Source organism: Gorilla gorilla, chromosome 6 (genome assembly GCF_029281585.2).
Source record: "Gorilla gorilla gorilla isolate KB3781 chromosome 6, NHGRI_mGorGor1-v2.1_pri, whole genome shotgun sequence".
Taxonomy (NCBI): domain Eukaryota; kingdom Metazoa; phylum Chordata; class Mammalia; order Primates; family Hominidae; genus Gorilla; species Gorilla gorilla.
Window position 1 is genome coordinate 114,305,001 of NC_073230.2, and position 21,193 is coordinate 114,326,193.

Here is a 21,193-nt window from a genome sequence, read left to right on the forward strand (position 1 = left end):
CAGCACTTAAGGAGGCCAGGGTTGGCGGATCACTTGAGGTCAGGAGTTCAAGACCAGCCTGCCAACATGATGAAACCCCGTCTCTACTAAAAATACAAAAAATTAGCCAGGCGTGGTGGCGCATGCCTGTAATCCCATCTATTCAGGAGGCTGAAGCATGAGAATCGCTTGAACCCGGGAGGCAGAGGTAGGAGTGAGCTGAGATCATGCCACCGCACTCCAACCTAGGTGACAAAGCGAAACTCTCTCTCAAAAAAAAAAAAAAAAAAGACTCAGGCTCCTTCAGTCCTTCATTTTTCCCTCAGTGAAAACATGGAATGGTTTAGGGCAAGGGACTTCAAACTGTGTTCTTCAAAGCTGCCTTGGGGAGCACCCTAATGGACAAGGGGAAGGCCAGGCGGCAAGGACCAAGCTCTCACCTGCCAATTCTCTTAGAGCCACCTTTTCCGCTTTATACATAATAGAGTTCTACACAAGATTTATTTTATTAGTAGTATTATTATTATTATTATTATTATTATTCGAGATAGAGTTTCGCTCTGTTGCCCAGGCTGGAGTGAAATGGCACAATCTCAGCTCACTGCCACCTCCACCTGCTGGGTTCAAGCAACTCTCCTGCCTCAGCCTCCTGAGTAGCTGAGATTACAGGAGCATGCAACCGGGCCCAGCTAATTTTTTGTATTTTTACTACAGACAGGGCTTCATCACGCTGGCCAGGCTGGTATTGAACTCCTGACCTCAAGTGATTCACCCACCTTGGCCTCTCAAAGTGTTGAGAATACAGGCGTGAGCCACTGTGCCCGGCCTACACAAGATTTTATTTCACAAAGCATTCTGCTACTACAAAGTAAGGCTGAAAAACATTGATCCAGGTGCTCTGTAAAGTCCAGGCCACTCCACACATTTTCAGACCCACAGCTATACACGATGTATTTCATCTGTGAAAGATGTAGTCAATTTTACATTAATTCTGCTATTAACATTCAGTAACATCTTATTTTAGGATAAAATACATCATGCCCAATCCCCCCAAAAAACTATCAATAGGATATTCTAGAAATAAAAATAATCAATAGGATAAGATTCCCCATAAAAGTGACTGAAGGCCGGGCACAGTGGCTCACCCCTGTAATCCCAGTACTTTGGGAGGATGAAGCAGGTGGATCGCCTGAGGTCAGGAGTTCGAGACCAGCCTGACCAACACGGAGAAACCCCGTCTCTACTAAAAATACAAAATTAGCCAGGCGTGGTGGCGCATGCCTGTAATCCCAGCTACTCAGGAGGCTGAGGCAGGAGAATCGCTTGAACCCGGGAAGCAGAGGTTGCAGTGAGCCAAGATCGCGTCATTGCACTCCAGCCTGGGCAACAAGAGCAAGACTCCGTCTCAAAACAACAACAACAACAACAACAACAACAACAACAACAAAAGTGACCAAAGTAGCTAGCTGGCATCAAACACAGTGGCAACCTTTGTACCCTGGATGTTAGAAGCAATGACAGCACCTGGTGACCAAATGAAGCACCCAGCCACAGAAGTAGGACTGCCAAGTGCCAGGAATTTCTTTTAAGTAAATTATCCATCTTATCTCTACTACATCTCAATGAAACTTCGGCTTCCTGGGGATGTTATTCCTAGCTTACAGTCTTTCCTTACCCTTTCTCCCACCCTATCTACTAAACCTGCCCAACACACACAGTCCATCCAGAGACACATCTAAATTTCAGGAGTTCGGGGGATACAGGTACCCACATTATATGTTCACAAAGTTGAATGACAGTTGTATGTTACAACATACCCAAGTTTAATGCATTCAATCATGTCATCTAGATGCTCCTTCTTATTCCTATCCTTTTAGGCTCCATATTCTAAGACTGATTTGAAAATTATAATGCCTAAAAATATTTACATTAATAATGTTTCAAAGAGATGCCTGAAACAATGCACTCTGGAACTGACAAACCAATTTTTTTAATTTTTTTTTTTTTTTTTTTTTTTGAGACAGACTCTCGCTCTGCCCCCCAGGCTGGAGTGCAGTGGCACCATCTCGGCTCACTGCAACCTCTGCCTCCCAGGTTCAAATGATTCTCATGCCTTACCCTCCCCCCCAAGTAGCTGGGACTATAGGCGTGCACCATCAAGCCTGACTAATTTTTTGTATTTTAGTAGAGACACGGTTTTACCATGTTGCCCAGGCTGCTCTTGAACTCCTGACCTCAGGCAATCCACCCGCTTTGGCCTCCGAAAGTGCTAGGATTACAGGCATGATCTACCGCGCCCGGCCGGATTATTAATTTTAAACTTACTGGCAAAGCTTTAACTAGAAAGATGTCTATGTGGAGCGTAATTCAAACACCAGTAACAAAACATGGACATATACGTTTTGTAGGATTTATCTAGTGAGGCTAAGAATTCAACATAAAGTATTATACATGCCCAAATGTAAGTCAAGGTATTTTCTCAAACAGTATCCCTCAAAAAAGTAGTTTCGATCAGGCATGGTGGCTCACATCTGTAATCCCAGCACTCTGGGAGCCCAAGGTGAATAGATCACTTGAGGCCAGGAGTTCAAGACCAGCCTGGCCAACATGGCAAAACCCCATCTCTACGCAAAATACAAAAATCAACCAGGCATGGTGGCATGTGCCTGTAATCCCAGCTACTCGGGAACATTGTGAAAAAAAAAATCAAGTTAGTCATTAAATTCTGACAGTAACAAATGTAATTTGCATAAAATAAATTTTTAAAACTGTCCCACTGTTTTGCAAACAGGTAGTTTACAAAAATAAAAAATATCCAGTGTCAGCATCATATATGAATTCAAGAAATACTGTATCAGTTGGGCATGGTGGCTCATGTCTGTAATCTCAGCACTCTGGGAGGTTAGGGTGGGAAGATCACATGAGACCAGGAGTTTGAGACCAGCCTGGGCAACAGTGAGACCCCATCTCTACAAAAAAAAAAACACTAGTCAGGTATGGTAGGTAGTGCATGCCTGTAGTCCCAGCTACTTGGGGGCCTGAGGTGGGAGGATCACTAGAGCCCAGGAGGTCAAGGCTGCAGAGTGAGACCCTGTCTCAAAAAAAGAAAAAGAAATGCTATAATGCTAACTGTTTAGACTGTGGGAAATATGATGTTCTCTCTCTCTACCATCTCCACAGCTTTTCTGTAAATTTACAGTTCTAAAAACATAATTAAAAAATATGTTCCCTGGGCCGGGCACAGTGGCTCACACTTACAATTCCAGCACTTTGGGAGGCCCAGGCAGGCAGATCACGAGGTCAGGAGATCGAGACCATTCTGGCTATCACGGTGAAACCCCACCTCTACTAAAAATACAAAAAAATTAGCCAGGCGTGGTGGCGGGCGCCTGTAGTCCCAGTTACTCAGGAGGCTGAGGCAGGAGAATGGCGTGAACCCGGAAGGCGGAGGCCACAGTGAGCCGAGATAGCGCCACTGCACTCCAGCCTGGGCGACAGAGCAAGACTCCATCTCATTAAAAAAAAAAAAAGTTCTCTAGAAAACCATTTAACTGATTCAAAAAGCACTTACAATGATAATAGTCATTGCTGTTGCAAATCTGAAATGTCTACATAAAACAGCTTCATAAAACAAGAGTGGAAAAGCAGTATTTCTAAATTAATGTAAAATTTTATTTGTGAATTGAAAAATATTTGTAACTAACTTAAGAAATTAAATATCATAAGTAGACATTTGACTATTTCATGTATATCCATAAAGTTTACATGCTCAAATTGTCATAAAATTTAATCTTCTCACTAGGGAATGAGGAAACTTAGAATTAGGGCTGCCTTATACCGAGCTATATAAAGCATAATACAAACTATGAAAGGTTCCTTTGGAGACATACACAACAACCAAATAAAGCACCCCAACCCAAACAAAGGAAAGAAAAAACTCTCTGAGCACTAACTATTCACACAAGTTGTACTATAGCACCAGAAGATTCCATCAAGTTGCTCTACCTTCACCTTTGGTTGGTGGTCATGCGCCTAGAATTAAAAAAGCCTATAAGCTTAAGAATCTGGCAACTCCAGGTAATGATTTTTTTTAATATTGCCTTATTTGAATATATGTAATAATTTTTCCTCTTTGCAAACAGAATACAAGACAATATTAAAAATCTGTGGGTACGACTGGGCATGGTGGCTCACGCCTATAATCCCAGCACCTTGAGAGGCCAAGGCGGGTGGATCACCTGAGGTCAGGAGTTCGAGACCAGCCTGGCAAACGTGGTGAAACCCTGTCTCTGCTAAAAATACAAAAATTAGCTGGGCATGGTGTCATGTGCCTGTAATCCCAGCTACTTGGGCCACTGAGGCAGGAGAATCACTTGAACCCAGGAGGCAGAGGTTGCAGTGAGCCAAGATAGCGCCATTGCTCTCTAGCCTCAGTGACAAGAGTGGAACTCCATCTCAAAAAAAATCTGTGGGTCCTATTGGACCTCTAATACAAACAGAGCAAGACAAAAATCTCTCTAATCCTTAGTTCCAACATAGATAATACTACCCACCTATACCAACTAATGAAATAATGATAAATTATTTATAAACTGTCAAGATCAGAAAAAAGATACTAATGCTAATGATATCTGAAGGCCATCAATGATAAACAAACATAATAAATTTTTCTCAAATCTCATTCTCCTTAGACTTCTCTCCCTCAACCGGTTTATCCTTTAACTTTCCTTCCTTTACTTTGCCACAAAAAAAAAAAAAAAAATTTTCTTTTCTTTTTTTTTTTTGAGACGAAGTCTCACTCTGTTGCCCAGGATGGAGTACAGCGGCATGATCTTGGCTCACTTCAACCTCCACCTCCCAGATTCAAGTGATTCTCGTGCCTCAGCCTCCCTATGAACTGGGATTACAGGCGTGCACCACCACGTCTAGCTAATTTTTGTATTTTTAATAGACATGGGGTTTCATAATGTTGGCCAGGCTGGTCTCGAACTCCTGGCCTCAAGTGATCCACTCGCTTCGGCCTCCCAAAGTGCTGGGATTACAGGTCTGGGCCACCGCGCCTGGCTCACAAAAGACATTTTCTAAATTTCAGACCAAGCCCTCTTCTCTCCACCATCCTCTTTCCTGCAGTAAGCTAACCTTACTGTCATAAGTGCTTTAAATGTCTCCTTGAAGTCCCAGCTTCCCACCTGCCCATCAGCTCCCTGTACCATACTTCCTTTTCGGTTCTAGTCACTTTCAACTTGGTTATGCCTAAAACAAAGTCTCCCTCATCTCCAAACAATTTCTCCCGACTTTCTTTCTTTTTTGAGATGGAGTCTTGCTCTGTCGCCCACGCTGGAGTGCAGTGGCATGATCTTGGCTCCCTGCAACGTCTACCTCTTGTGTTCAATTGATTCTCCTGTCTCAGCCTCCCAAGTAGCTGGGATTATGGCACATGCCACCACGCCCAGCTAATTTTTATATTTTTAGTAGAGACGGGGTTTCACCATGTTGGCCAGGCTAGTCTCAAACTCCTCACCTCAAGTGATCCGCCCACCTTGGCCTCCCAAAGTGCTGGGATTACAGGCGTGAGCCACTGCGCCCAGCCAGTTTCTGCCAACTTTCTTATTCTCCATTAAGTATAACAGTCTAAGTCAAAAAACCCTTTAATTCTGTCATTTTGTATTGCTCTTCTCTTCATGTCCCATAGTTAATTAGTCCTACTCCTGCTGATTCTTCTTTAAAAGAGCTTTTCCAAAATTTAAGAGCCTTAAAAAGGTTCAATGTCTTTGACCTAATATTTCCATTTGCAGGATTCCACCTAGTCTAAGAAAATCTGAAATGCATACAAAGATATTCACTGAAGTAATACCATGCCAGAAAACTGGAAACATCTGTCTAGCAATAGGGAAATACTTAAGCAAATTAAACAAATTAGAATGTTAGTCATTAATAATTAGTTATGAAGTTTTTAAAGACATGAAAAATATATATATATTTTTTTGAGTCAGAGTCTCATTTGGTCGCCCAGGTTGGAGTGCAATGGCGCCATCTCTCGCTTAATACAACCTCCACCTCCCGGGTTCAAGCAATTCTCCTGCCTCGCCTCCAGAGGAGCTGGGAAGGGATTACAGGCGCCCGCCACCACGCCCGGCTATTTTTGTGTTTTTAGTAGAGACAGGGTTTCACCATATTGGCTAGGCTGGTCTCAAACTCCTGACCTCGTGATCCACCCGCCTCGGCCTCCCAAAATGCTGGAATTACACACTTGAGCCACCGCACCCAGCCAGCCCATGAAAAATATTTATAACAAAATGTAAAATAAGGAAAGCAGGATACAAAATCATATATAAGAGACGATAATGTAAGTAACAAAAACACAGGAAGAGAAAAAGGCCAGAAGGAAATATAACAAAATATTAGCAACGTCCTATCTGTGCATATCATGCTGGCTGGTGAGAATATGAGTCATTTTTGTTTTTTTTCTTTTTATACTCTTATAATTTCTAGATATGGCATATAATATTTTTAAAACCTGGAAAAAATTTATGTTTAAAAAAATGTGTTGCTAATTCAAGACTCTTCAAGGTCTCCCTAAGTAAACTACAAATTCAATATTAACCCAACCCAATAGCAAAACAATACTGAGACAGGGACTTGAAAATATCATCTTAATGAAAAAATATGCAAGAATGGCCCCCAAAAATACAAAATCAAGTGTAACAAGTGGGTATGGGGGTATGAGAGAGCCCTCGCATTTCCAAAAACTGAAATGTAGTCAGGCCAAGCACACTGGCTCACACCTGTAATCCCAACACTTTGGGGAGCCAAGGTGGGAAGACAGCTTGAAGCCAGGAGTTCAAGACTAACCTGGGCAGCAAAGCAATACCCATCTCTATTTTAAAAAGAAAAGAAAATATATTCAAAATCACAGCGATCAAGGTAACCTGGAACTAGAGCAAGGACAGAGAAGTCAACACACTCAAGTACAGGTGGAAATACAATTGAGTTAGCACAACTAGGTAAACTATTTAGAAATAAATAAGCAAGCAACAAAAGCCTAACAACCACAAAACGGCCAACCTTTACTGAATATTTACCACAGGTCCACAATCCTTGGGACCAGATGTTTCCCTATTCAAGTTTTTTGGGTTTTCCAGAGGTAATATGGCACCCATATCATGTATTATGCAATATTCCAGAACGGTATGGAGAAGCTCACCATAGGTATTTTAAAACATGCAACTTATAGCTGGGCACAGTAGGGCAAACACCTGTAGTCCCAGCTACTCAGAAGGCTACAGCAGGATCACTTGAGCCCAGGAGTTTGAGTCCAGCTTGGGCAACGTAATGAGAATTCATTTCTTTTTTTTTTTTTTTTTTTTTTTTTTTTTTTTGAGACAGAGTCTCTGTCTGTCACCCAGGCTGGAGTGCAGTGTCGTGATCTCAGCTCAATGCAAGCTCCGCCTCCCAGGTTCACACCATTCTCCTGCCTCAGCCTCCTGTGCAGCTGGGACTACAGGCGCCCACCACCACGCCCAGCTAATTTTTTGTATTTTGTTTAGTAGAGACAGGGTTTCACCATGTTAGCCAGGATGGTCTCTATCTCCTGACCTTGTGATCCACCCGCCTTGGCCTCCCAAAATGCTGGGATTACAGGCACAAGCCACCACGCCCGGCCAAGAATTCATTTCTTAAAACACACACACACAAACACACGCCCCTACGGCATTCTTCATCTCAGAGCAGAGTTGTAGTTCGTCTACCCTCACCCCATCCCATCCCTATCCATTGAAAACCTGTGCTATAATCCCACTACTTCCTGACAACTCAGGATTTTTGCTCCAAATACCCCTTTTCTTGCCCATATTTTCAACCTCTAAACTTTCTACTAGCTCCTTGCCATCCTTTTTTTCTTTTTTTTTTTTTTTTTTGGTGAGGGGAGGGGATAGAGTCTCACTCTGTTGCCCAGGCTTGAGTGCAGTGGCACGATCTGGCTCACTGCAACCTCCACCTCTCAGGTTCAAGCAATTCTCCTTCCTCAGCTTCCATAATAGCTGGGATTACAGGCGTGCACCACAACTCCCAGCTAATTTTTGTATTTTTAGTAGAGATGGGGTTTCGCCATGTTGGCCAGGCTGGTCTCGAACTCCTGACCTCAGGAGACCCACCCACCTCAGCCTCCCAAAGTGCTAGGACTACAGTAGTGAGCCACCACGCCCACCCCCCACCCCCCCTTTTTTTTTTAATAAAAAGCACCTTTTCTCCTTTACACACAAACACACAAAAGCTTATTCAATAACTAATCTTAAGAAAAACAAACAAAACAAAAAGGACCCTGCTCTGTCTTCCTATTCACTTTTACAGCTGCAAGGTTGCTTTTATTTTAAAACACTGTGCTAAGATAGTTCCAGCTATAGTCTCTAATGATTTTCTAACTGCCAGAAGCAAAGGCCAAGATTAAGGCTCATCTCACTTGAATTTTATCTGCAGACTAACACTGCTGACCACGCCCTTCCTGAAATGCTGTATTCCCTTGGTTTCTGTAAGACAACTTTCTCCTGGGTCTCCCATCTCTCTGGCTCCTCCTTTACCAACCCTACCTGTAGCCTTCTCTTCACGTGTTAATGCACCTTCATTCAGCCAGTTCCCTACCATCAGCTATACCTGACAACTCCCAATATATATCACCCTCAACAGAGCTCTTTCCAGTGCTCTAGCTATAAACACTGACCAAACAGCTCTTAAAGGAATTTATATAGAGACCTCAAAAAGCCTGGCCAGGCTGGACGCGGTGGCTCATGCCTATAATCCCAGAACTTTGGGGGGCGGAGGAGGGTGGATCACCTGAGGCCAGGAGTTCAGGACCAGCCTGGCCAACATGGTGAAACCCCGTCTCAACTAAAAAAAAAAAAAATACAAAAATTAGCGAGCCGTGGTAGTGGCACTGTAATCCCAGCTACTCAGGAGGCTGAAGTGGGAGAATTGCTTGAACTTGGGAGGCAGATGCTGCAGTGAGAACTGAGATCGCGCCACTGCACTCCAGCCTGAGCAACAGAGCAAGACCCCGTATCAAAAAGAAGAAGAAAAAAAGAGAAAAGCCTGGCCAAAGTCACCATTAGTTTTTGCGAAACACACTCTGCATTCCCTATTGCAAAGAATGGCAACACCACCCATAAATTTAGCTAATTCAGAAACATGGAATTAATCCTAGAACCCTCCCACTCTCCTCTCACATTAAACTGGACACTAAGTCTAGTGGATTCTGGCCCCTTAATATACATCAGTCTCCTGAAGCCTCATGCAATAGCCTCCCAATGGAGCCCCTGGCCTCTAAGCAACTCCCCACACAACAGCTAAAGGAATCTTTCTAAAAACCTGAGTTTGTACCCCTTAACAGCTCCCCAGTCCTTTGTCTGACTTCCTCAGAGCCCTATTTATTGCTTACCACACCCTGCACTCCAGCCTTACTAACCTGCTTGACATTCCAAGACTACACGCCATTTTAAACCCCACATGTTGACACCAACTACAGTGTTTCTTCGGCATGGAAGGTCCTTGCCCTGCCCCCTTATTTTACTTGGCGAATTACTGGTTCTTCCAGAACCAGTTTAGAATGCCCTCCTGATTTCCAGTTTGCTTTTAGATTACAAATTGATATCCATAATGATTAGAAAGATACACAACTTATACATACATCCGAAAAAGAAGTCATCTGAAAATCTACAAATTTTTATAAATCAGTAAGAAAAACTTACGACACAATATTTTTTTTAAAGGGTAGGGGGCAAAAGACTTAAAAAGGCGCTTCACAAAACAGGAAACTCAAATGACCAAGAAACATATGAAAAGATGTTGGCTGGGCCTGGTGGCTCACGCCTGTAATCCCAGCACTTTGGGAGGCCGAGGTGGGCAGATCACGAAGTCAAGAGATCAAGACCATCCTGGCCAACATGGTGAAACCCCGTCTCTACTAAAAATACAAAAATTAGCTGGGCACAGTGGCACACACCTGTAGTCCCAGCTACTCAGGAGGCTGAGGCAGGAGAATTGCTTGTACTCAGGTGGTGGAGGTTGCAGTGAGCCGAGCTCATACCACTGCAATCCAGCCTGGCAACAGAGAAAGACTCCGTCTCAAAAAAAAAAAAAAAATGATGTTTAACATCATTACTCAGGAAAATGCAATTGAAAACCATAATGAAATATCAATACACACCCATAATAGGTAAAATTTATTACAATGACACTGCCAAGTGTGGGCAAAAATGTGAAGCAACCTTAAGTGTCTTTACACTTGTGGGAGAGTAAAGTAGTTCAATCAAAACTACATCTTTGAGCCTGGGCAACACAGGGAGATCCCATCTCTACAAAAAATTTTAAAATCAGCTGGGCATGGTGGTGCTCACATGTAGTCCCAGCTACTCAGCAGCCTGAGGCAGGAGGATCATTTGAGGCCAGGAATTTGAGGTGGCAGTGAGCTATGATTGTGCCACTGCCAGCCAACAAAGCAAGACCCAGTCTCTAAAAAAAAAAAAAAATATATAGTCAGCCTTCTGAAACTGTGGACTCTGCATCCATAGGTTCAACCAATCATGAATCAAAAACAATCAAAAGTAAATAAATAATAACAAAATAAAAACTACAAATTAAAAAAACACCGTGTAACAACTATTGACATGGTATTTACATTGTATATATATTATTAGTAATCTAGAGATAATTTAAAATATACAGGAGGATGTGTGAAGGTTACAAGGGACTTGAGTATCCTCAGACTTTGTTATTTGAGGGTGTCCCGGAACCAATCCTCCAAGCATACTGAGGGATGACTGTATATCCTATATGATTTCATTTATATGAAATTCAAGAACAGACAAAACTAATCAATAATGATAGATATCAAAAAAGTTGTTGCTTCTAGGTGGTAGAGTATAGACTCGGGAGAGGCATGAGAAAACTTATGGAGCATTGAAGGGGTTTTATATACTGATCTACATGGTCGTTACAGGGGTATAAATAAATGTAAAAAAATCATCCAACTGTACAATTAAGGCGAATGCACTGGGCCAGGCGTGGTGGCTCACGCCTGTAATCTCAGCACTTTGGGAGGCCGAGGCGGGCGGATCACGAGGTCAGGAGATCGAGACCAGCCCGGCCAACATGGTGAAACCTCGTCTCTACTAAAAATACAAAAATTAGCTGGGGAGTGGTGGCGCGAGCCTGTACTCCCAGCTACTCAGGAGGCTGAGGCAAGAGAATGGCTTGAACCAGGGAAGCGGAGGTTGCAGTGAGCTGAGATAGCGCCACTGCACACCAGCCTAGCGAAAGAGCAAGACTCCGTCTCAAAAAAAAAAAATGAGTGCACTGCCAGGCATGGTGGTAGGCACCTGCAGTCCCAGCTACTTGGGAGGCTTAGGTGGGGAATCACCCAAACCCAAGAGGGTGAAAGCGGCCTAGGCAACAAAGCAAGATCCTATCTCTAAAAAAGAAAATTAAAATTAAAAATGATGTTTTATCCTTAAGACGGAGTTTCACTGTGTCGCCCAGGCTGGCAATGAGTGGCGCGATCTCAGCTCAAAGCAACCTCTATCTCCCGTGTTCAAGCAATTCTCCCACCTCGGACTCTGGAATAGCTGGGACTACGGGCACGTGCCACCACTCCCAGCTAATTTCTGTATTTTCAGTAGAGACGGGGTTTCATCATGTTGGCCAGGCTGGTCTCAAACTCCTGACCTCAAGTGATCCCCACTGATCTTTAAAAGATCAATGCACTTTACATACATGCATATACATGTATGCTAGGACTCAATTTTTAAAAAATGAACAAAACCATGCACAAGTAACAGAATAACACACCAAAACAATTAGATACCCTAAATTAACATGCTAAAAATTTTTTTTTTTTTTTGAGATGGAGTCTCGCTCTGTCGCCCAGGTTGGAGTGCAGTGGCGCCATCTCAGCTCACTGCAAGCTCTGCCTCCCGGGTTCAAGCGATTCTCCCGCCTCACCCTCCTGCACAGCTGGGATTATAGGCACATGCCACCACGCCCGGCTAATTTTTGTATTTTTAGAAGAGACGGGGTTTCGCCATGTTGGTCAGGATGGTCTTGATCTCCTGACCTTGTGATCTGCCCGCCTCGGCCTCCCAAAGCGCTGGGATTACAGGCGTAAGCTACTATGCCCGGCCACTAAAAAATTTTTAAATTAAAAATAATTAGTGGAGCCACAGCTGACGCTTACTTCTTAAATCTTCTGTATTATACTGAATTCTGTACTGAATTTTTTACCATGACCATATTACTTTTATTACTTTAAAAAAAAAAAAAAAAAGCTGGGCCAGGGGCAGTAGCTCATGACTGTAATCCCAGCATTTTGGAAGGCTGAGGCAGGCAGATCACTTGAGGCTTAGGCCAGGAGTTCCTGACCAGGCTGTACTAAAAATACAAAGAAAATAAGCTGGGCATGGTGGCGCATGCCTATAATCCCAGCTACTTGGGAGGCTGAGGCATGAGGAGCGCCTGAACCCAGGAGACAGAGGTTACACTGAGCCAAGATCATGCCACTGCATTCCTGCCTGGGTGACAGAGCAAGACTGTCTCAAGAAAAAAAAAAAAGTTATTTCATTAAAATGACAATATTAAAATGAAATCTGGCCAGGCGCAGTGGCTCAAGCCTGTAATCCCAACGCTTTGTGAGGCCAAGGCAGGTGGATCATGACATCAGGAGCTCGAGACCAGCCTGGCCAATATGGCGAAACCCTGTCTCAGTGAGCCAAGACCAGGCCACTGCAGTCCAGCCTGGGCAACAGAGCAAGACTCCATCTCGAAGAAAAAAACAAAACAAAACAAAAACAAAAAAACTAAGCACTACTGTACCTAAATCTTACAGTTCTCATCGCACTGTCCTGCAATGGTCTTTTCACAAAGCAATCTCTTCTACTTTAATTATCTTACTCTTCTAGCATCCAACACACACCCTGGCACTAGCTATCTGCAGCACTAGGTATTTGCTTCGTGTCCATTTACTGTATTCTACTGTAGAGGTAGTAAGCAAAAATGTTTGTTGAATAAACAAATGTGTAAAAAAATAAGAAATGAAAATTAGGTAATCCATGAGAAGTATTCCAAAGTCATGGGCTTATGAGCTTGAATTTATACTACAGGGAAGTATAAATTCAAGGGTTGAGGCTTACTGAATAAGGATATAAACTTGTATCATTACATTCCAAAATTGTCTCACCAAGCTGGGCGCAGTGGCTCACGCCTGTAATCCCAACACTTTGGGAGGCTAGGGTAGGCAGATCCTTTGAGGCCAGGAGTTCGTAACCAGCCTGACCAACATGGTGAAACCCCATCTCTACTAAAAATACAAAAATTAGCCAGGCGTGGTGGCACATGCCTGTAGTCCCAGCTACTTGGGAGGCTGAGCCAGGAGAATTGCTTGAACCTGGGAGGTGGCAGTTGCAGTGAGCCATGATTGCGCCAGTGCACTCCAGCCTGGGCGACAGAGCAAGATGCCATCTCAAAAAAAAATAGAAGCAAAGTATACCCAGATATCCTTTAGCCTGTGAATAAACTGTTAATCCACACAATGGAATACTTGTTACCAATAAAAAGGAAAGCACAGCCAGGCACGGTGGCTCATGCCTATAATCCCAGCACTTTGGGATGCCAAGGCGGGTGGATCACCTGAGGTCAGGAGCTCGAGACCAGCCTGACCAAAGTGGAGAAACCCCGTCTCTACTTAAAATACAAAATTAGCCTGGCATGGTGGCACATGCCTGTAATCCCAGCTACTCAGGAGGCTAAGGCAGGAGAATCGCTTAAACCCAGGAAGCGGAGGTTACGGTGAACCAAGATCATGCCACTGCACTCCAGCCTGGGCAACAGGAGCAAAACTCCATCTCAAAAAAAAAAAAAAAAAAAGGAATGCTCTGCTCACACAAGCAACAACATGGATGAATCTCAAGGGCATTACGCTGCATGAAAAAAGGCGAATCACAAAAGGTGACATACTGTATAATTCCATTTATAATACATTCTCGAAGTGGCAACATTAAGTGATAGAGAACAGATCAGTGTTTCCCAAGCTTAGATTTGAAGAGAGAGTGACTGTTCTTTGTGGTAATGAAATAGTTTGGCATCCTGACTGTGGTGATTATTCTAATCTACACAAGTGACACAATTTGTTAGAACTACACACAGAGTGCATGTAAAACTGATAAAATCCAAGTAAAATCTTTCTTGAATTAATAACATTGTCTCAATGTCAATTTATTGGTTTCAACAATGTTCTATGGTTAAGATATCAACGTCAGGGAAGTTGAATAAAGAGTACACAAAGAACTCTGTACCACTTTTGCAAGGTCTTGTGAGTCTGAAATTATTTCAAAAGTAAAAAAAAATTTTTTTTTTTTTGGAGACAGAGTCTCGCTCTATCGCCCAGGCTGGAGTGCAGTGGCACAATCTCGGTTCACTGCAAGCTCCGCCTCCTGGGTTCACGCCATCCTCCCGCCTCAGCCTCCTGACTAGCTGGGACTATAGGTGCCCGCCACCATGCCCGGCTAATTTTTTGTATATATATATATATTTTTTTTTTTTAGTAGAGATGGGGTTTCACCGTAGCCAGGATGGTCTCGATCTCCTGACCTCGTGATCTGCCCACCTCAGCCTCCCAAAGTGCTGGGATTATAGGCATGAGCCACCGCACCCGGCCTCAAAATTAAATGTTTTAATAAAAATTTTACAAGAACAAAAAACAAAACAGAATTTTTTTTTTTTTAATTGAGACAGAGTGTCGCTCTGTCACCCAGGCTGGAGTGCAGCGGCATGATCTCGGCTCACCACAACCTCCGTCTCCCAGGTTCAAGCAATTCTTCTGCCTCAGCCTCCCGAGTAGCTGGAACTGCAGGAGCACACTACCATGCCAGGCAATTTTTGTATTTTTAGTAGAGACAGGGTTTCACCCTATTGGCCAGGCTGGCCTCGAACTATTGGCCTCGAACTATTGACCTCGTGATCCTCCCACCTCGTCCTCCCAAAGTGCTGGGATTACAGGCATGAGCCACCACGCCTGGCCAGAAATAGAAAAATTTTAAGGAACAATGGATAAATGGATAAAATGTGGCATATTGACACAACTATTCAACAATATAAAGGAATTAAGTACTAATATGTGCCATAACATGGATGAACCTTGAAAACATTGTTCTAAGGAAACCAGACAAAGCCACATACTGTATATTCCATTTACATGAAGTGTTCAGAATAAGCAGATTCATAGAGACTTAGAATGTAAATTAGTTGTTGCCAACGCAGGGGGAACGGGAATGGAGAATAACTGGGAAATAAATAGGGAGTTTCTTTCTGGGGAAGTGAAAATGTTATAGAATTAGATAACGGCTGCACAATTTAATGAATAGCCTAAAAATCTGTAAATGGCCTACTTTAAAAGGTAAATGTTATGGTATGTGAACTATATCCCAATAAAAGAGTTATGAAAAAAATAAATGGAAGAGATCTTTTAAAAATTGTACCTCCATATAAACATACTATAAGGCAAAAATTTATCCCAAGCTATGTGATGTAGCTAATTCCCAAGATTTGTGACTAAACAGCACTACAGTCCTTCCGTTCTGCCTGTTACTCACAAAGCAGCACAATTAATAATTAGCAAACTAAACTCACAGGACGATCTAACAGGATTAAAATTTTTGACCCACTAAATAATCTTAATCTTATTCCTGACAACTACAATTTCCAGTGTACCATAAAAGTAGCCTCTAGGAACTGGCTCAATTCATTAAAGCTCACAGATTTGAAATGAACTAAAATTAATTAAAAGCCTGCTTGTATATACAAAAGTAGATAATGACAAAAGTAAATCATATTATACCAAGCCAGACCCACAGTCACATAATTCAAGTTTGCTAGTCATCATATTAATAGTTTAAAATTATACCTATTACTCCTTTTCCTCCTCTGGAAAATTAATCAAAAAGCAAAAACAGTGCTTCAAGAGACCTGAATTCTGATCCAAACGAAGCTATTGTGGGCTTAACCTGTCAGAGCTGTCTGTAAAATTCCGGGTACCCTGAAAATACTAGTCTCCTGGAGATTCTTTTACCACTTCTCAGGTGCCACTCCTTACACACTCAACGTCACCTGGTTTCCCATGCACTACTGCAGGCCACTTCTGTTTCCACTACTACCCCCTTCCCCACAATCTATTCTCCACATAGCAACCTTTTTTTTTTTTTGAGACGGAGTCTCACTCTGTCGCCCAGGCTGGAGTGCAGTGGCACGATCTCCGCTCACTGCAAGCTCCGCCTCCCGGGTTCACGCCATTCTCCTGCCTCAGCCTCCTGAGTAGCTGGGACTACAGGCGCCCACACGCCCAGCTAATTTTTTATATTTTTAGTAGAGACGGGGTTTCACCGTGTTAGCCAGGATGGTCTCGATCTCCTGACCTCGTGATCCGCCCACCTCGGCCTCCCAAAGTGCTGGGATTACAGGCGTGAGCCACCGCGCCCGGCCTTTTTTTTTTTTTTTGAGATGGAGTCTCGCTCTGGCACAATCTCGGCTCATTGCAAGCTCCGCCTTCCAGGTTCACGCCATTCTCTCGCCTCAGCCTCCCGAGTAGCTGAGACTACAGGCGCCCGCCACCATGCCGGGCTAATTTTGTTTTTGTATTTTTAGTAGAGAGGGGGTGTTAGCCAGGATGGTCTTGATCTCCTGACCTCGTGATCCGCCCGCCTCGGCCTCCCAAAGTGCTGGGATTACAGGCGTGAGCCACCGCGCCCGGACAGCACCCCTCTTTTTAAACAGGAATCAGAACCTGTCCCTTCCACATGTAAGCCTCCAATGGCCTACGAGGGTAGACACCCTCTGACTCCTGCCTCCCATCAACCTCTCTGGGCCACTCGGGCCACCCTTACTTTTGGGTTTCTCGAATACTTCCAGCCCATTCCTCCCCAGGGCCTCTGCCACACTGGATCTCCTCCTCATTCTCGATCCTGCCCAAATGCCATTTCTCAGAGAGTGGACTCTGGTCCCGGGCTGCCTTGATTCAACAGCTGGGCATGTTACTTACTCTCCCTGTGTCCCTGTTTCATCTGTAAAATGTCCGTAATAACGGTGCCTACCTCTTAGGGTTGTCACAAGGTATACGTAAAACAATCAACAGAGTGACTGGCACAGTGTTCAAATGTCATCTATTATTATTACTTAAGATGCCCCATCTTAATTTTCTTCCTATCCCTTAGCCCTATCTGAAATTATCTTCTGTCACCCTCTTTGTGGTTTTCCCCAAACCTCCCAAGGTTAGCTTTGCAAGGAGCTTTGTCTTGTTCAAAACTCTATCACCGGCCGGGCTTGGTGGCTCACGCCTGTAATCCCAGGACTTTAGGAGGCCGAGGCGGGCGAATCACGAGGTCAGGAGATCGAGACCATCCTGGCTAACACGGTGAAACCCCACCTCTACTAAAAATACAAAATATTAGCCGGGCGTGGTGGCGGGCGCCTGTGGTCCCAGCTACTCAGGAGGCTGAGGCAGGAGAATGGCGTGAATACGGGAGGCGGAGCTTGCAGTGAGCCGAGATCGCGCCACTGCCCTCCAGCTTGGGCAACAGAGCAAGACTCCGTCTCAAAAAAAAAAAAAAAAACCTCTAACACCATCTCCGAAGACAGACATGTAAATACCTATTGAAGACATGAATAAATAAATAACATCAAACAGTTCTTTTAAATAATATCTTGATTCAGGTCGGGCACGGTGGCTCACGCCTGTAATCCCAGCTGTGTGGGAGGCTGAGGCGGGTGAATCACCTGAAGTCAGGAGTTGTAGACCAGCCCGGCCAACATGGTGAAACCCCGTCTCTACTAAAAAATACAAAAAAATTAGCTAGGCTTGGTGGCGGGTGCCCGTAATCCCAGCTACTCGGGAGGCTGAGGCAGGAGAATCCCTTGAACCTGGGAGGCGGAGGTTGCAGTGAGCCAAGATCGGGCCATTGCACTCCAGCCTGAGCGACAAGAGCGAAACTCTGCCTCAAAAAAAGTATTAAATAAAATTATGACTTGATTCAAAGAGTTAAGTGAAAAATGGCAATGCCTCAATCACTTATATAATTGGGCTTACAGACTAGAGCCAGTTCGTTTCATCATTAGCTGGTGTGTTATTTTCCCCCTCAAATTCTATCACATATACACAATACACAGTGGGAGAAACTGGCAGATTAATCTGTGAGAGGAAAAGCTGAGTACTGTGTCTATTCACTAAGTCTTCATAAACATACCACATAAATCCAAACTGCAGCCCACCAAAAAGGCCCTCGACCATTAGGAAAATCATACCCTAATATATGCAAATACGAGACACATACTGACTTAATTATAACTGTTTTTCCACATGTACGTAAAGGTAACATGCACATATACGTGTCTATTTGAATATACATGCACACATAGCCATCTCCGACACTGGGGTCATACTTTTTCCACTTCTTTTTATGTTTCTGAATATAACAGACTACGTGGAATTAAATCAATACTTTGAATTAAGAGCTGTGATTAAAACCCAGTACTTATTCAGAATCCTAAACATTACAGTTCTCCTTACCACTGGGTAAACTTCCATGGTTCACCAAAGGAAATCTCAAATTTAAGGTTGTAATTCACTTGAAAGCTAGCACTAATTTTTTTAAAAGCATCCAAAACTACCAAAAATCCAGTCCATTTTAACATCTTATGAATTCAATATCCAATTTTTACCGACCAATTAGTTCTTCAAGTCTTTAGGAAGTGCTTTCCCCTTACTCTAATGGTTTTTTCTTTTTTTTTTTTTTTAAGGTATTTTTAAGTCACTAACCACATTTTGTGAAACTGAAGGACCAAGGCCAACGAGAAGGGGAAAAAAGTGAGCGTGCTGCGAGGTACCCCTCAAAGGAAACAACCAAAAATGTTTCTGGATTTTATTAAAGATGATGCTGGATTCTCGTTCCCCATAGTACCAAAGATGCCACACAGAGTATTCTTGCTCAAAAGAGCGAAGCAATTAATCTAGAGGAAGAGATAACGATGTCGAACGCTGGTAAATCAAAAAAATTAGGAGAGAGGAGTGGAAAAGCAGACGCGGCGGCGCTGTGCGGTCTCGGAGCAGCTCTCCAGGAAAGGGTTCTTGGGCAGCGGCCCCCCTGCTCGGGTGAGCGGCCAGGCTGGAGGTGGCCGCCACGGGCGCGTTTTCCACTCCGACCGGCTCCCGCGCACACGCCCACCGCCCTGCGCAGCCCGCGACCCCGGCGCCCGCAGCGCACCCAAGTCACGCTCAACCCGAGCGGAAAGTTTCGAATCCAAACCCGAGAGCCGAAACGCACAGGTCTCGGGGCTGAACTCGCGCCAGGAACACGCCCGAGGCAAACCACTTGACAACCAGCTTAGGTTCTCAGCAGAAAGGCCGACAGGCGGGGGCCGGGGAGGAAGGGGAGGCGAGACACACGCCCTCCCGCACACTCGGCCCCTCCGCCTCCTCGGCCCGCGGCTCAGGTGGGAGCAACGCAGCCGCTGCACTCCCGCAGCGGGCGCGCCGGAGCCCAGCGGCGGACGCCGGGGCTCCTCCTGGAAAGGGCCGCGACCCCCGGGCCAGCTCGCGGGCAAAGGACGGGTGCGCACGACCTGCCCGGCGCCTTCCCGCCGGCCTCCCGCCCGCCGGCCGGTGGCGACCCGGGGCGGGAGGGCGCGGGGTCGAGGCTCCGTGATGCTAGGGAACCGGCCGCGGCCCGCGCGCCCCTCCCCCGCCGCCGCCCCTCCCCCCGGGCCGCCCGCCGGGCGCAGGAGCCGAGCGCCAGCGTCCCGGGGGACCAGCCCGCCCGCCGGCCCGGGGACCCGGACAACTTTCCCCTGCGCGGCCGCGGGCGCCTCCGACGGGGCGGGGGTGGGGAACGGGGACAGGCGCAGCGTGGACTCACTTTTTCGGATGTTTCTCTCTTTTCGGCCTCCGCTTTCGGGCCTGAATGGCCAGCACTGGGGAAGAGAAGACACACATTAACGGTCGGGCCGCCCGCCGGGGCTGGCCGCGTGGCGGGGAGAGGGCGCGCCGCGGGCCACTCACCTTTCCGGGAGCTCATTCTGACGCGGCGGAAGCGGGGCGGGGGGCTTCGCGGCGGCGACGCGGGCGCCGAGACGAGCTGGGCTGCAGCCTCCACTCGCTCCACCGGCCCGGAGGAGACGAGAACCGCGCCTGCGCCGCCGCCGCCGCCGCCGCTCCAGCAGGGACCCAGCAAGACCCGCCCCCGTCCAGCCCCGCCCCCGCCCCGCCCCCACCCGCCGGCCCCGGGGGTCGGGACCCCAGCGCCGCGCGCCCAGCGCCCCGTGCCCCCGCCTCACCCACCTGTACAGAAGTGGCCGCCGCCCATGGCCGCGCTGGCCCTCGGCCTCCCCCACCCCAGCCCGCGGCCCGGGCCTCCGCCTCCTGCGCTCCTGCGGCTGGCCCAGGCCGCCCGCCTCTCCCGGGCACCGGACCCGCGGGACCCTCCCTCCCCGCCGCGGCCTCTCCTCTCCGCACCCCGGCCGGTCGCGCCGCCCGCTGCTCCATGCGCCCTTCCTTGGCCGGCGCCTCCGCGGGTCTCGTACCACCTCTCTTCCCGCGGCCTCTTCTCTCCCTTTGCTCCTCTACATCCTTGCATCCCCATGAGCGCCGCTTCCTCCTCTCCGGCAGGCGTGGAAAGGGCACACGACCAAAAGCTGGGAAACCTGGGTCCGCGATTAGCGGTGTGACCTTGGAGAAGTCATTTTCTCTCCCACCTCTAAGCGCCCTCCAGGATTGCATGAGTTTAATGAAGGAAAAGATACAGATAGCATTCAAAGTAGGACAAAGGTTTTGCACATGAATTGAAACTCGCTTCCGTAAATACCAGGTGTATAACAATTCAAAACAACAATCACACCAAGTAGTTATTTTCTGCATCCTACAATGAGGAAACTGAGTCCCAACGAGGTTAAAAAGTTTAACCAGCCAGGATCGAAATTCAGGCCTGGCCGTCGTGGTTTACCTCATCAGGCTGCCTACAAAAGATGTGAATCAAGTTGATAGTGGCACAAAAAGATAACTGCAATGTTCTCTTATTTATGTAAATAATTACAATAGTTTTTGAAAGATACGCATTCTGACTATTAACTCCCTCATTGGTCACACAACTGTATCTTTGACAAGGTGGCTTACACTAAGGATGATAAATCA

At 45.8% G+C, this 21,193-nt stretch overlaps 1 protein-coding gene across 26 annotated transcripts in view; it reads right to left on the bottom strand.

Moving 5' to 3' along the window:
• SRPK2 (SRSF protein kinase 2) overlaps positions 1-21,193 on the bottom strand; it is a 287,622-nt gene that overhangs the window by 256,940 nt on the left and 9,489 nt on the right. For 5 of the 26 annotated variants that reach the window (XR_010134723.1, XR_010134724.1, XM_063708702.1 and 2 more), the window contains exons 1-2: positions 20,519-20,661; positions 19,923-19,977 (exon numbers count right to left, since the gene is read on the bottom strand). The exons of 4 other annotated variants lie outside the window; for them this stretch is intronic. Coding sequence is in view for 17 of the 22 variants with exons in the window: in XM_063708702.1 (XP_063564772.1) it covers positions 19,923-19,977; positions 20,519-20,645 (182 nt within the window). In the remaining 5 variants the exon portion in view is untranslated. Of the gene's footprint in view, positions 1-19,922; positions 19,978-20,065; positions 20,230-20,518; positions 20,702-21,193 lie in introns of those variants that run through there. 17 more of the 26 variants (XR_008681377.2, XR_008681376.2, XM_055392583.2 and 14 more) reach the window with 14 other exon arrangements.